The 15,197-nt window shown below is 35.4% G+C and overlaps 1 protein-coding gene and 2 long non-coding RNA genes across 4 annotated transcripts; 1 reads left to right on the top strand and 2 right to left on the bottom strand.

Annotated features, from left to right (window-relative positions):
- Positions 1-1,296: 1,296 nt before the first annotated feature.
- LOC125656805 (nucleoside hydrolase-like) lies at positions 1,297-14,929 on the bottom strand. 2 transcript variants are annotated; one of them, XM_048887389.2, is made up of 6 exons: positions 14,908-14,929; positions 11,945-12,253; positions 10,358-10,532; positions 5,540-5,656; positions 5,276-5,418; positions 1,297-1,699 (listed from the first exon to the last, which is right to left on the bottom strand). In XM_048887389.2, the coding sequence occupies exons 2-6, from the start codon at positions 12,125-12,127 to the stop codon at positions 1,370-1,372; spliced, it is 948 nt and encodes a 315-aa protein (XP_048743346.2). In that variant the 5' UTR covers positions 12,128-12,253; positions 14,908-14,929; the 3' UTR covers positions 1,297-1,369. The 2 variants fall into 2 exon arrangements, with proteins under 2 accessions (XP_048743346.2, XP_056004577.1); XM_056148602.1 differs by having other exon boundaries at positions 14,892-14,915.
- LOC125657115 (uncharacterized) lies at positions 6,014-8,426 on the top strand. The gene is made up of 2 exons (XR_007363191.2): positions 6,014-6,848; positions 7,458-8,426. It is a non-coding gene; the product is annotated as an uncharacterized LOC125657115 (long non-coding RNA).
- LOC125657142 (uncharacterized) lies at positions 7,688-9,418 on the bottom strand. Its single transcript, XR_007363207.2, has 2 exons — positions 9,075-9,418; positions 7,688-8,648 (listed from the first exon to the last, which is right to left on the bottom strand). It is a non-coding gene; the product is annotated as an uncharacterized LOC125657142 (long non-coding RNA).
- Positions 14,930-15,197: the final 268 nt, after the last annotated feature.

Raw genomic sequence — 15,197 nt, 5'->3', positions numbered from 1 at the left:
TCGTTCACTTCTGCCTCATACTTAGATATTTTATTAAAAGTAGATATTAACGGCAAACTGACAAATCAACTGTATGACAAACGCGATGATTTCAGCTTCTCCATCGTCAACTTCCCATATTTATGTAGCAATGTTCCAGTGTCACCTGCATATGGTGTTTATATATCTCAACTGATTCGATACGCAAGAGCTTGTTCTGCGAATAGTCAGTTTTTAAATAGAGGCAAGCTACTGACAAACAAGTTGATGGTGCAGGGGTTTCAACAGTCTCGATTGAAGCATCTCGCAAATTCTATGGTCGTTATAACAATCTAGTTTTCCAATACATCCTATCATTGGGTCAAATGCTGTCTGACGTGTTTCATACCGATTAGGTTAGGCTGTTCTTGGCACAATGATTTTGACTACGGATAACTCTGTTTACCTGATCAGGAGATGGGGCTCACGGCAGGTGTGACCGGTCGACAGGGAATGCTTACTCCTCCTAGGCACCTGGTCCCACCTCTGGTGTGTCCAGGGGTCCGTGTTTGCCCAACTATCTATTTTGTATTGTTTATAGGAGTTATGGGATTGATCATTATCCGTTATCTTCACCTTCATATGAGTGAATAATTCTCGAGCGGGACGTTAAATAAAATAACCATCTTTTCTTTCAATCAATTTTGCTAATCATCCACTCTAATCTAGTACCATGCCTCTCCATAGAACTATCAACTTCTCGGTGTCAGTTTTCTCTAAAATGGTAACATTTAGGGGTTTCCATAGCTTGTTTCTCCAACCACTATCAATTTGTAAAGTAATAATCACAGGAACCATTAAAATTAACTGAAAATCAAACATAAATATAGAATTTAAACCACATCCGCTAGGTGTGTAGCCATTCCAGTGACCTTTACAAAAAAAATTCGTTCTGACCATGAATTTCATAAAAAGTTGTCCTTCCTATTTGAATACTACTGATTACGTATTAAAACAAGACGAACCATCATTTCTAGACGTTAAGTTTTACAAATGCAACTTCATATTTAATATTTTCCCGTGGGGATCCGGATTAGAATAGGTCCTCAGTACCCCATGCTTGTCGTAAGAGGCAACTAAATGGGGCGGTCCTTCGGATGAGACCGCAAAAACCGAGGTCCAGGGTCACAGCAGGTGTGGCACGATAAAGAACCCTCCCTGCTCAAAGGCCGTAAGCGCCGAGCATAGTCTTAAATTTTGCAACCCTTCACCGGCAGTGGTGACGTCTCCATATGAGTGAAATATTCTCGAGAGGGACGTTAAACAATATTAAATCAATCATATTTAATATTTATTGCCATCATATTTTCGTACTTCGTTTTTCTTCATTTTAATTAACTTTGTTAATTATTCACTCCAGTACCATGCCTCTCCATAGAGTGAGCGATTTCTTGGTGTCAGTTTTCTCGACGATGGTAACATTGGGGGGCTTGCACAGCTTATTTCTCCAATCAGCAACCAACATGCCCCTTGTGTTGCTTCCATTCAGCTCAACTACAGTGAACATTTTAACAGATTCCAATATAATAGAACTGTCAAGAGCTACCGCCATTGCAGTGGTGTCACAGGAACGATAACCAGGTTCCCCTCGTGCTTTCTGTTTCTCAATTGTTGTTTTAGTGATGGCTTGAAGAAAATTTGACTTTGGAGTGTGTAAATTAAAACACTCATGAGCCTTCTCCTAAAACATGAAAATATTTGAATATGAATCAATTCACAGAAAGTACAGTATGAACACTGCATTATACGCAAGTAATGACGTCAGAAATGCATTACGCAGTCAATGACATCAGAACACTGCATTCTACGCAGGCAATGACGTCATGGTAACTTAAATGGATAAGATGATCGAAGATGCAATGACATATATTCACAAAATGGATATACAATGGCATAAATTCACAAGAGCTTAAAAATATACACATAAAAATTATATCTCTAGTTATATAGTTATATAGTTGTTCGGTCGGAAAATTTAAACAGGGTAAATTGGGGCAACTGGGACATCAGGGTAACTGGGACACTGTAATATTTTTCATCGGTATCTGAAAAATCCTTTATAGCCCTAGTATGAAATTCTTCTGTTGAAAACATTACCTCAGTGTCGTCTGCTAAAAAGTGAAATTTGGCAGCTGAAGACGAAATAAACAGAACAATTATCGGGTCTTTGATCCGAAAGGTAAGCACATTTTGTGTATGTTACGCAATAAGAAGGGGGGTTGTCGATGTAGATATTATACCTGTTATCATACAAATTATTTAACAATTTGATTTGTTAAAATTATATGGATAAACGTTCTAATCACTTTCCAATACCTCGATTTGTAAAACGTAACAAACACTCGCGAAAAATGTTGAGTACCATGCAATTTATCAATGACCCATTGCATTTCAGAATAAGAAATTCCTTCGGGATAAAGACACCATTTATTTTCATGACAGCTTTTACAAAACACAACCATGCACCTTATAAAATACTTAGAAGCGGAAAATTTATATGTTAATATTGATATAAACATTTTTTTGCAAAGTATTTATATCTTATCACATTAAAATTGACTAGAGTATTTACGAAAATTGAATTAATATACGACATCGTACCGGATGTTGTGGTCTGAGATATTGTGACGTCACAAATTGATAATTTTGATAAACACATTGTGCAATTAAATAATTGCGAATGGGGTTATTCTCAACCATTTCTGTTAAAACCACTGCTGTTTCCAAATCTTCGTTATTCATTTAACGTGTTGGTAGTAATGCCAGTACAATAATTACAATAATAATTATCTAAATGTATATTATTCTCCACATGATTATTTCCTTTTTGAATTGGGGTAAGTGGGACAGGTGTTCAAGTTGTATTTTAGAAAATCAGATTTTATGCATTTCAAATAAAATTATATCCTTAGATTTGGTGAATTGTGCAGGGTTTTGGATAGTTCATAATGTTTAAAGGATAAATAATAAATTTATAATTCTCTATTTTAAAACACAGCAAATTTGATTCAATTAATAATCTTAGATTTCAAACATAATAAAGGTCGTTATAATTTGCTTATGATTACATGTATATGGTATGTGCATGTTTGAACAAGTGTTTTGAGTAGGTGTAATGGCAAGACGAAAGAAAATCCAAAACCCCAAACAAGTAAAGTGGTCTTAATAGTCTATGAAAAAAGCATTAAAAATTAGGCCTACATGTGATAAACTAAGCTTTCGCAAAGCTGCAGAATTACTGTCTGCAATACTAAAATCTACGCATGAAATGAGTGCGAAATGAGAACAAGATACTGATGCCCCAGCCTCCCGACCAACCGTGTACTTCACATCGGATCAAGAGAATCAGCTTGTTGGTCATATTCTAGAAATGGCTAACTGTGGATTTGGGTTGACAATTGATAGGAATATAATTGAACTTATGCTCAATATTTAATAGATAATCGAATCTGAAGCACTTTGCCGGTTTTACCTGTGTTTAATGTGAAGATTGATCGGGAAAGGAGGGGGGGGGGGTTGGGTTGAAGGATCGAGGGAAGGAGGGAGGAAAACGGGCTGGGGAGAGAATTTAAGGGGCTGAACGACAAGATGGGATGAGGAGAGATTAGGAAAACGGGTTGGAGAGAGAGGAGGAACCCCTTGTTTGTCCTTGTCCCCACTTAATCTTCTAACTTTAGGTATCAACATTGTTGTCCCAGTTACCCCATTACAGAAGGGCAACTGGGACACTCAGCAGTTATACGATTTGTCTCCCTTCTTTTTGGAGTAATGCTTCTGAAAGAATTTCATACCTGAGAAATGAAATTTAACATATCTATCTTTTATTGCATGACATTAAACTTTTATAAATACATCTCTATTAGTATGGAATATCAAAAATAATCTAAAGTGTCCCACTTGCCCCAATTTCCCCCACCTGTACTTAAACAAAACATGTTCGGTAAAACAAAAACATGCCCCGAAATGAAATCCATGTACAGAAATAAAGCGACCAGTTGAGGTCGTATCAAATATCAAAGGGACTATTACATCCCAAATTTGTAAACATTTTATTTTTTTAAAGCAAAATTCATTCCTTTCATGCTTAAAATGAAATACATGTACTTTTGATGTACTTTAAATGAAATATTTTGCGTAGTTTTCGAGTTTGAATACAAAACAGCCCTTGACCCTTGTCTTAAAATTGATAGGGATCATCCCTTAACCATGATCAATCTGCCATTCAAATATGTCTTCTCTAGTAAATGGTTATTAGTTGAACAACTGCTATAATATAAAGGATAGAAAACCCGGTGACCTTTGATCTGGCGATACATATGTGTTATCTACTTGTCATGGCCAGCCTGCCTTTGGAGTTTGATAACCATTCTAGTAATCGGTCGAACACCATAATCTATACCTGTGTAGACCGACCAACCGACCGACAAATGCAGCCCTCTTCGTCAAAGGAAAAGCGGCAGAAAAAAAGTTTCCCTATACAATCACATGCATTGAAGTGATAAACATTTTCATTTGTATGAAATATTTATTGTTACCTAATGATACACCTATTTCTTCAGAACTGATTTGCGACGTTTCTGAGACATGCCTATCTACACCAACAAGCACGTGTTCTTGCTGAAACGGTGGATGAAAAAATAAAACAACGATAGAAATCTTCAAATGAATATTTTATAAATACAGATTATAAATGACATACTTATATTTTATATAATCGAGTTAAAAACATGACACATTTTTGAAAGGAGAGAGAGAATGAATCCCTGGATAAAAGGTAAGTATTTTTCTTTTGACAACACTTTCTTAATCTAGGAGTTCACCTGTAAGAATCCATATTGAATACCTTGCCTTCCAACATACTAAGGAGGACTCTCATCAGTTATTTTTGTGAATTGGGCAACAACAAAAATACCTCCCGGAAGTAAAACTGATCTCCCATAATCATCTGGAGTTTGACTTGCCCCGTGCCAAAAATTTAGAAATGTATATATATTTGATATTCCATCAACACAATTCTAAGAAAAACACGTGCTTTTTGGCCTGCCTAAATGTAGGTGTATCTTTACACTATATTGAGGTCACTTTTTAATTCTAAAGAAATGGGCGAGTCATTATGCCAAAACTAGCGTTCATCAGAAAGCCCAAAGATGGTACATGTATTTTGGTTTGGAAAATAAATTTTCAGCATTTTGTCTAAATACTATTAAACTTTGTATTCTAGAGATCGAGTTTCATAACGTGTATACAGAAAATTTACCCATGGATAAGTAGCAGACAGACAGACTTCCCAGGAAACAATGGTGATCTCACACGCCATCTCGTGGATAACGACATATGCAGCTTCTGGATCCGTGCCGAAGTTGAATTCCGAGGCAATAGAAGCGGACCTATTCCCTTTGCCTTCAATACATTTAAAGGAAAAACGTTTCTCATACATTTCTTCTGATCGTTTTCATTTTCACGTGATGTGATCGATTGCACGTTTTGTTATCGTTTAGTCTATATGATGTTAGTTATGTACCTTGAATATTTCCTCCCATTATTACCAAGCTCTGAAGACGTCGGGAAAAATCGGGATCCATTCGTAGGGCTACTCCAAAATTGGTCAACGGCGCCATTGCGACCACCTTTATTTCACCTATTATTAAAATATGTACAGTAACCTTTCGTATACATTGTGGGGACATGTCAAAAACAATTAAGAGATTTTTCAAAACAGAAATTGAAAAATATAATCATTTCCACAGACTTGATTTCTATTAGATAAGGCGAAATAATTCACACAATTTCAAATTGTGCAAGCAGAATTATATCACTTCTATTACATCATTACATAAATACACCGACTTCGGAAATTTTCAAGGGCAACAATTGCAATTTCAACAGTTCAACTACAATTTAATCTGGATTGATTGAGATTCTGAATTGTTCATTGTATCCAAAACTCAATATAACCAATATTAAACTACATAAATAATGTTACTGGGGATTTCTTATTTACTTCTGTATAATAGATAGGTCAATGTAAGCAACTTCAATATAAGTGGAGTAGAGTGTATATATTTCAGAAAAGCTGATAGCTGATCTAAAACTATACCATAAATATTGATATTCAAATCATCTGTACACAAGATCATTAAGACTACGCATACTACGGCAAGTTCCGGAAATGACAGGATATGGACAACTTTAAATCTGTACAATGTTTTGTCATGATGTTCAAAATCATGTCTGCAATTCACTCTTTTTATATATTTTTATATATTTTTATTTAAAAAGTTTTTACGAAATACTTATTATCACTATGATATTGAACGCGATTAACAGTTTTAAACAGTTAAATGATACTTTGGAGAGAGGAAAATGATACAAGCTAACAAGCATCCCCAAAATAGATTTTCATTAATTTGCTATTTTAAATATCTGCAAAGGAGCAACATCCAGTAAAAGGATATGGCAATCTTTACCGATATGAGATGTCCCGATTTGAACTTCAGTTGGAGTAAACTTTTCGAAAGTCCAATATCTTTCACATTTTAATTGATTGGTACTTGCATCAAACATACGGTATATGTTTTCTAATAAGAAGTGTTATAAGGTTATATGCACTTCCCAGACTGCTTTCTATAAGAGCTCCCCAAAATGCGGGATTTACGGGTCGGAAAGTCTCGTTTACTTTCACTTTCGATTTACTACTTCCGGGCAGCAGTCGATAAATGTCACTTTGTTTTGCTTTGGTTATGCTCAGATGACAGCATTAAAATGAACCTACAGCCAATATAGATTCCCAACTTATGCAAAAAGAGGAAGAAGTGGATTTATAGATGCAGGTAAACAAATCATAATACTTATATTTTTATAGTTAAATCGCCGATTGAGAAACTCAGAAGCAGTGAGCTCTACCCACGACCGGGTGATTGATCTAAAACATATTTTACTGAATATTTTTATGAGTTGGAACTAACATTACATGACACAATTATGCAGTATGTTATTTTTGATAAAGGAGACAAACTGAATGCAAAAGGGTCGGGGGGGGGGGGGGGGGATCGGGAATAAAACAATTAGCTGGGTAAAGTAAATATATGCAGGTATCTAACATTCACCCATACATTTAGATCTTAAATTAATTCAATTGAGATTGTGGTGTTTGAATTCTTCTTGAAAATGAAAATTTTGATACAAGATGTTTATTTACTGTTTAATAATGCAGTGGTGGGACAAGAGGGGGTGGGGGTGGTGCCATCCCCCATTTGGTAGTTCATATGTAACAAATATGGGGATTTGGGTTGCAATTTTGATAATTTTAATTTACACACATATTTCTTTTAGGGGGATAGTATACATTACACTTGCCCCCTCCCCTCCTTTGCAAACTTTCTTGATCCACCCCTGCAATACTTTTAATGATATTCACTTGATGTCTATGGTTGTTACAGATGCTGTTATATACATCATTTCCTTCAGATGTATCAATGTGTTGGTGACTGTTATGAAGAGAATGGGCCCATATTAACAACTTCTAGGATGGGCGGTACAAGGGTTCATACCAGTGATCAATTTGTCATGACTCTTATGAAGTTGCACCTAAATCTAGGGGCTCTACATTTAGCAGGCCAGAGGGCTCAATGCCGAATTTACCTCTGAAAGAATCGCAATGGATACAACAAACAGAACACTGGATTTAATTTTAAAAATGAATAACTAGTCATTATCTGACAGCAACTACATTGTGCAAAATTTGTCACACAGCAAAGGCTATCACTTGTGTAGCACAATTGTTCTGAATTGTATCCTGGATCCACCTTTGATGGTGACATTGTTGATCACTGAGGTGTATTGGAGATGTTGAAGCCAGATGATATATGATTCTTGCTAATAAAGGATTTGATATATTTGATAAACTTTAATCAGGAGTGACATTGAACATATCACCTTTTCTTTCATCAAAATCTCATTTCAGTAAGGATGAAGCACAGCTGTTACAAGACCAGGAAGAGTCAAATTCATGTGGAGTGTGCAATTTAATAATTAAAAACATCCATATTCTAAATCATATACCTTCACAATACAGACATATAGATCTGTCCACTAAGATTTTCAACTCTGTGTGACTCTTGTACATTTGCAAATCCTCCACTGAAGGAAATAGCTGATATGAATTCCACAATTTATTAAATCTTACCTTTGGACTTAAGATACTATAAATGTACAACTTCTTACTCACATTATTCTGCATTGTCAAGTTGTATTAAATGCATTCAAGTAAATGATAAAGTGAACATTTATTTAAGGCTGCAGCGTCTGCTAGTCGAAGAAATTGTTACAATGGTGATTCATGCACATCTTTATACTGATCATTTGTAGCAAAAACAAAATAAAACTATTGGAAGACATTTGAATTTTCACAAGTCTATCTAGTTGGTTATTGCAGAGAGGGCACAAAGGCTCGATCATGTGTGCCAAGTATAATTCCCATAATTCATCTCGAAGGATGAAAATCACTTCCATGTTCATTGGTGTTCAAACTATGAAATCACAAGTGGTGCCTGCGAGGTAAAGCTGATGGAGAACTTGATGCCCATAACCATGGCTCTCTTTGAGCTGCAGCGCACCTTCCGTGTTGCACTCTGAAATTTTTACCCCCCAAAAAAAAAATTAAAAGAGACTGACATCCACTATGTCTATATATTCTTTGATAAGAATACCAATGCTAGATAATTCTTATTTGGACATTCAACATTTTCTTATAGCATAATAAAATTTATTTACTTTTACCGCTGTCTGATAGAATTTGTAAAGAAAAACTTAATAATGATATCTGCATTTATCTAGTAAAAAATCCCTATATGTTTGCACAGACATCCTTTGCTGTTGCAGAGAAAGGATATTTTTAAAATTTCTATATTGTCTGGAGATGCATTCATTTTTGGTGAACCTTTATATTTTGGGATCACCTGAATTTACATGTATACAAGTATTCATTACAGAATTAATATCATTTAATATTGATAGCTTGACGAGCATATATTGCATAAAGAGCTCTGGTGAGTTACCAATATTCTGATTGCCTGGGTGGATACATTTCTCTCATTGTCATAGCTTTACGAGGTGCAGACTTAAGATGCTTTATCCAGCTGTGTTGCTTGCCCTTTTATATCTAAAAGATTAAGAAATTAACATTATAGTCATTGTCACACAAAACATGTAGATTATGCACACTAAAATGCAAATTGACTATCTGGACTAGTCAATATTTCATAATAGACATATAACATCTTCTATCAATTCAGCTGAAATTCAGATAAACCAAAATTCATAAGATATACATGTATTTATATCTACAATCTATGAAATATGTCATTGGCGGCCGCGGATTTAAGGGGAGATAAATCTCCACCTCATGAAATCCCCCCCCCCCCTTATTTGAATTCCTGGGTCTGCAATACTAGTATATATAGAATTGCACACTAAAATGTTTGTTGACCATCTGGATGAGTGATAATTGAACTGAAATTCAGATAAATAAAAAAAATCTTAGATGCCAGTCGCGGATTCACCCCCCCCCCCCCCCCACCCCCACCCCCCGAATTTCTGGATCTGTTCCTGTATGCAGTTTTACATACCAAATGTATATAATATAATATTATAAATTACTGCAGCTACATAGTGGAAACAAAACTGACTCATGGGACTTCCATATGTCACTGATATGATTGGTGTCAGTAAAAAGTTCTGTCTTCATTTTATAGAAATATCTTTATGAAATAATTTAGATAAATTTCTAAATGAAACTGTAAAACGTTCAAAATCATAGAATAAAATAGGGATATATATCCATGTTACGCACAACAGAAAAAGGTTTTATTCTTTTCTAGTGCTCTAGGGTTTTCACTCAATCAGAACTACGCAAATATATTGCTGAGATTTTGATCGAGGACTTTCGATATCTTGAACTAAACTCTGAGATATAGATGTATGGGTGCATATGATGCAGACGACTCTAGCTCTATGACGTAAACATACCTGTACTTTGTTGGAAAATGTCTCGTATTGACGTTTGAACAACCGCTGTAATAACTCAGAGCTCTATCTAGAACAAATTTTCTAAACTCAGTTGTTATCCACCGCTTTCTCGCTTTTTGTAGTAAGCTCTATGTGGGTTTGAACGTAGCGAGTCTAGTACATTATTGATAATGCCATCCTGACAACTGCCCGGAAGTACGATTTCACGTTATTTCTCGCGAGTCACATGACGAGACTTTCCGACCCTATTGAAAGGAAATGTATTACATTGTAATAAGTATCGTTTTGGTGGAAACAAATCTAACATTTTTACCTTCATACTTTTTTGTAAGTCTTATCAACGCATTGACCGCATGTTCCTCTTGAATACACGATAAATCCACTTCCGGTGGGTTCGGAAGGTCGCCCATGCCGTCTAAGCCATGGTAATGGGAAGCATCTTCTTCGTGATGTATGATAGGTCTTGTGCATCCTCGAAACACTGGTATCTGATATCGAATTGAAGGTACCATGTTCTAATTATTCAGAATAATGCACGTGTCCCACAAGCACGTAACTCTTTACATTGATAATTGCACGACATAGAGTAAAAGAAATGTGCTTTATTGATGAACGATTCCTGCCAGAAAATTTAATATAAAACCCTACATAAATATGGAACGTTGACGATGGAGAAGCTGAAAAAATCCCGATTATCATAAAGTTGAGTTGTTAGTTTGCCGTTACTATCTATTTAACAGAACTGGATGACTCTGTGATGCCTTTTATTTCGAATTCACAGGGATATATGATATCGAATCGACATATGAATGAAAAATAGCATTATTAATGGATTGATTGATTGATTATTGTTAAACGTCCCGCTTAAAGATTTTTCACTCATATGGAGACGTCACCATTGCCGGTGAAGGGCTGTATAATTTAGGCCTGTGTTCGGCACTTATGCCCTTTGAGCAGGGAGGGATCTTTATCGTGCCACACTTGCTGTGACACGGGACCTCGGTTTTTGCGGTCTCATCCGAATGACCGCCCCATTTAGTCGCCTCTTACGACAAGCAAGGGGTAATGAGGACCTATTCTAACCCTGATCCCCACGGGATAATTATTAATGGATAAAAAGGATAAAACGTCGTCGATATATCTAAATGTCGCATTTAAGGCCACAGAAAGAGACTTTTTCTTCTCACGTAGAAGTTTTTGAATAAATTCTTATTCACATGAATATAAAAACAGGTCAGCTAACAAAGGAGAACAATTCGTGTCCATGGGAATTCCAACAGACTGTTGGAAGACCTGATCGCCAACGACTACTAAGATATTGCCAATGAGGAACTCCAGCATATTTTTAATTTCAATTTCAGAGTATTTGTGCATGGAATCAGAGTGGTGTTTAACAAAGTAACTTTTTGGATGACTAATCACTAAATATGAATATTTTTGTTGAAGAAGCAACTGTCTATAATGTCAAAAAGTCTAGTCTTTAATTCATTGTGAGGAATGATCGTATACAGTGTTGAAAAGTCATACGTTTAGATGTTGTTGATATGAGAAAAGCTTTGCGATTTCAAGTTCACTGAAAGTTCTTTAGAATGTTTTAGAATCCACATTTGATTTACGCCATTCTGGTATATATAGTCGCACAGTATGTTTGAACTTTCCCCTTCATAGCTGTTAATATTTTCGTGATGAGCAAAGATAAGGGCTTGGTAGAACATTTACTGGAATCAGCAATGTGTCTTTGTTTGTAAGGGTTTTTATAACGTTTAGGAATTCAGTGTAGGTACGGTAACTAATATTCATCAACTATCAAGTGAGTATGAAATCTTAACATTAGTACGTGCTTGGTGATGAGGAACACAATATATCAAACAATAGTAAGAATCACTTTTGAATTACTTACGTGTAAAGCATCACAAACTTTTAGAACACGCAAAGTGTTACGGCAAACGTTTTCAATATCCACGTTTCCATTGACACACGTGATAGCTATGACGTCGACTTCCGGTCTGGATAGGGCCATCATTATTGCTTGGGCATCGTCCACTCCAGTATCGCAGTCGATTATCATCTTCTGCTTCGCCATTTTGTCGAAGGTTTTCTGTTTTGATGTCTTTTTCTTAATATGTTTGTGAAATATTCTATAGCTCTAAGTCCTATTCGTAGTTCTCGTCTTCCCCATACAGGTAGATTACATTACAATTCTGGTGCACTACAATAAATGAGATTTTGTAGTAATTTATGAAAACAAGTGGGTTCAATCTCCCTTAAATCAATATAATCTGTAACTGATGGTACTTTTTGAAATATCTAATTATGCATCAATTAACACCTATCGGTAAAACTTATATAATCCCCAACTTCTAAAGAAAAATTCAACATAATAAAGCAGGGAATATTGTTTGAAAGCATACCTACAATGAGCGTTTCGTATTATAAACCCTCATTGCGTTGTATGTAATATACAGGGACATGAGAACGATGATTGTCGAACATAATCGGGTTGCTGAGACCGAGGTTATATACAAAGACGGAAACTGACGTGAGTAACTACACGTTTCGTTTGTTTTAAAAACTTCATCGTGTCAAAGATGACTCAATCATAAGTGTAAGAAAGTAATTAAATAACGCAAATGTGCCACTGAAATGAATTTTTTAGTGAATTTGCTATGAAATTGGTATGTTTTAAAATTGTTTACAAATCTGACACGTGCGCAGTGCCTCTTTTTCGCATTTTCCCGAACTGGGGATTTCCGAGGCCAATCATCGTCGACAATGGAGGTCAATGCACATTGAAGTTACTGACAGGATTACAATGATTTTCTGCTGATTTGACGGGTTTATTTCTTCCGATTCGCTCTGATTCTATGAAGTTATATCTATATATTCAATCACAATTATATTAGATATTTGTTCTTTTATTTTTCAATTTATTTATACCGTCAGTTAAAATTACAGCTTGTATTGCTTTAATTCTCTGAAACAATTTGCATGCCTATCAGAAGTAAGCAAATCTAACGATGACAAACATGTCCATGAATTTCGAATGACGACGAGACAGTATATTTTAACATATATATTGAAGATTTCTAATACAATACAATAATACTAATCTGAATTTGAATTTTCTTTTGGGCCCCGATTCTGTACTTGTGTATATGTTGTAATATTAGATATGACCGTATCGGCTTTATTTAGACTATTGATACACTGTCATAACAGAGATTCCCGATATCATCCCCCGATAGAGGCCAAATACACAGACACTCCACGTTTTAAATATCTATAGTAAAAACAATTGTCTTCCTATTAACAAACTATTTACAAGGTATATCACGTACGCCGCCATCTTGGTTTATTTTTTACCAGCTGCATCGCTTGCAATTTTCGGCGAAAAGTTCGATACATTATAATTAGATCCCTACCGTTTAGAAGCAACTTTGTCAAAGTCTTACCTCTCGCATCGTAACCGTGAACTGGAAATAAACAAACCTGAATCTACGCTACAGGACTTGAGGATGCTTTCATTTAGAAATAAATTTCATTTTTTAAAATACATGAGGGTATGAACTGCAACATGCCTCGTGAAATATGCCGGTGTAAAGCGTGGCAGATCCTACCTTCATATATTTTTCAAAAGGAAGTTTATTTCTTATATTATTTCTTATATTAACATTCTACTTTTGTTTCTGTCGAAATTCCAAGCCGTTAAAATAGACGTAAAAATTTATCCAAATTCATACTCGCATTGTTTACAACTGCAGCACATTCATGAGGAAATGGCTATCATTACAATTCGTAGAGATATCAAAGGCAAAAACATTGGAAATGTAAATATATCAATTTGACAAACTGTGGTTCTTTATTATTTTCTTTTAAATTTCCTATACATGTATATGAAAGGTGAAGATAACGAACAGTGATTAATTTCATAACTCCTATAAGCAATACAAAATAGATAGTCAGGCAAACACGGACCCCTGGATATACCAGAGGTGGGATCCGGTGCCCAGGGGGAGTAAGCATCCCCTGTTAACCGGTCACACCCGCCGTGAGCCCTGTATCTTGATCAGGTAAACTAAGTTATCCGTAGTCAAAATCAGTGTGCCAAGAACGGCCTAACAGTCGGTATGAAACAAGTTAAACAGCATTTGACCCAATGATAGGTAGTATTGACAAACTAGATTGTTATAACGACCATAGAATTTGCAAAATGCTGATTTTAAACGAGACTGTTGAAACCCCTGCGCCATCAACTTGTTTATCAGTAGCCTGTCTCGATTTAAACACGCAGAACAAGGTCTTGTGTATCGAATCAGTTGAGAGACATAAACACCATACGCAGTTGATATTGGAATATTGCTACATAAATATGGGAAGTTAACGGTGGAGAAGCCTGAATCATTCTGTTTATCATAAAGTTGAGTTGTTAGTTTGCCGTTAATATCTATTTTGAACAGATCTCTATTTATCTGTCGTAGTTCCATCTTAAAATTTGAAGACTCTTGAATCTTCATAATATAAAAAGGTATCCCCGGCCCATTGATTCTGCCAAGTTGAAATCGGCGACATGGTTCTTGAGAAGAAGTAAAAAATAAGAAAAGTTTTTTTTTAAAAACGACAGCTTTTGATCATGTTTGGGATTTACACCATACAGCCACCATACTAAATTTTTTTCTCTCGAACCAATTCGTGCACATATATTTGCAGTACGTTCTAAACAAATAATTATCCTGAAATGTCTAAATATTGAGCGACATTGCAACAAAAAATGTGCACATGGTTAATATATGCCTACAATAACTATTAAGTGATGGTTAATACAGATCTGCGTCGAGATCAAAACACACCGCGATGTATACTTACCGCACTACGGTATGCAGATTGTGTCATCGTGTAATATTTACACTCACTGAATCTTTTCTCTTATATTTCTTTTGATTCATCATGCGATAAATAGTGTTTGTTGCAAACTAGTTCAATCCGGTTTTCTAGTAACACCTTGTCTGCAAAATTATAACCAAATATGGAGTGTTATCAAGGTCAAAGGGTACATTGGTTGTTCCATTTAAAGTAACAAATGGGTCAACCATATATTTTAAATCTTAATTTTAGTTTACATTTTTAAATAATACATGAAAATATAAATATAAACA

Source organism: Ostrea edulis, chromosome 1, assembly GCF_947568905.1.
Source record: "Ostrea edulis chromosome 1, xbOstEdul1.1, whole genome shotgun sequence".
In the NCBI taxonomy this organism is placed as follows: Eukaryota; Metazoa; Mollusca; class Bivalvia; order Ostreida; family Ostreidae; genus Ostrea; species Ostrea edulis.
The sequence above is the reverse complement of the archived record's forward strand: the minus strand, read 5'-3'. Positions and strand labels throughout refer to the sequence as shown.

What these genes read in the sequence shown, in the direction of transcription:
- LOC125656805 (XM_048887389.2), bottom strand. Translation starts at nt 12,127, where the DNA reads ATGGCGAAGCAGAAGATGATAATCGACTGCGATACTGGAGTGGACGAT. An exon ending in ACTTACAAAAAAGTATGAAG is followed by an intron (nt 5,657 to 10,357) that starts GTAAAAATGTTA and finishes TTTTAATAATAG; the next exon opens with GTGAAATAAAGGTGGTCGCA. An exon ending in TGTCTGCTACTTATCCATGG is followed by an intron (nt 1,700 to 5,275) that starts GTAAATTTTCTG and finishes TTCATGTTTTAG; the next exon opens with GAGAAGGCTCATGAGTGTTT.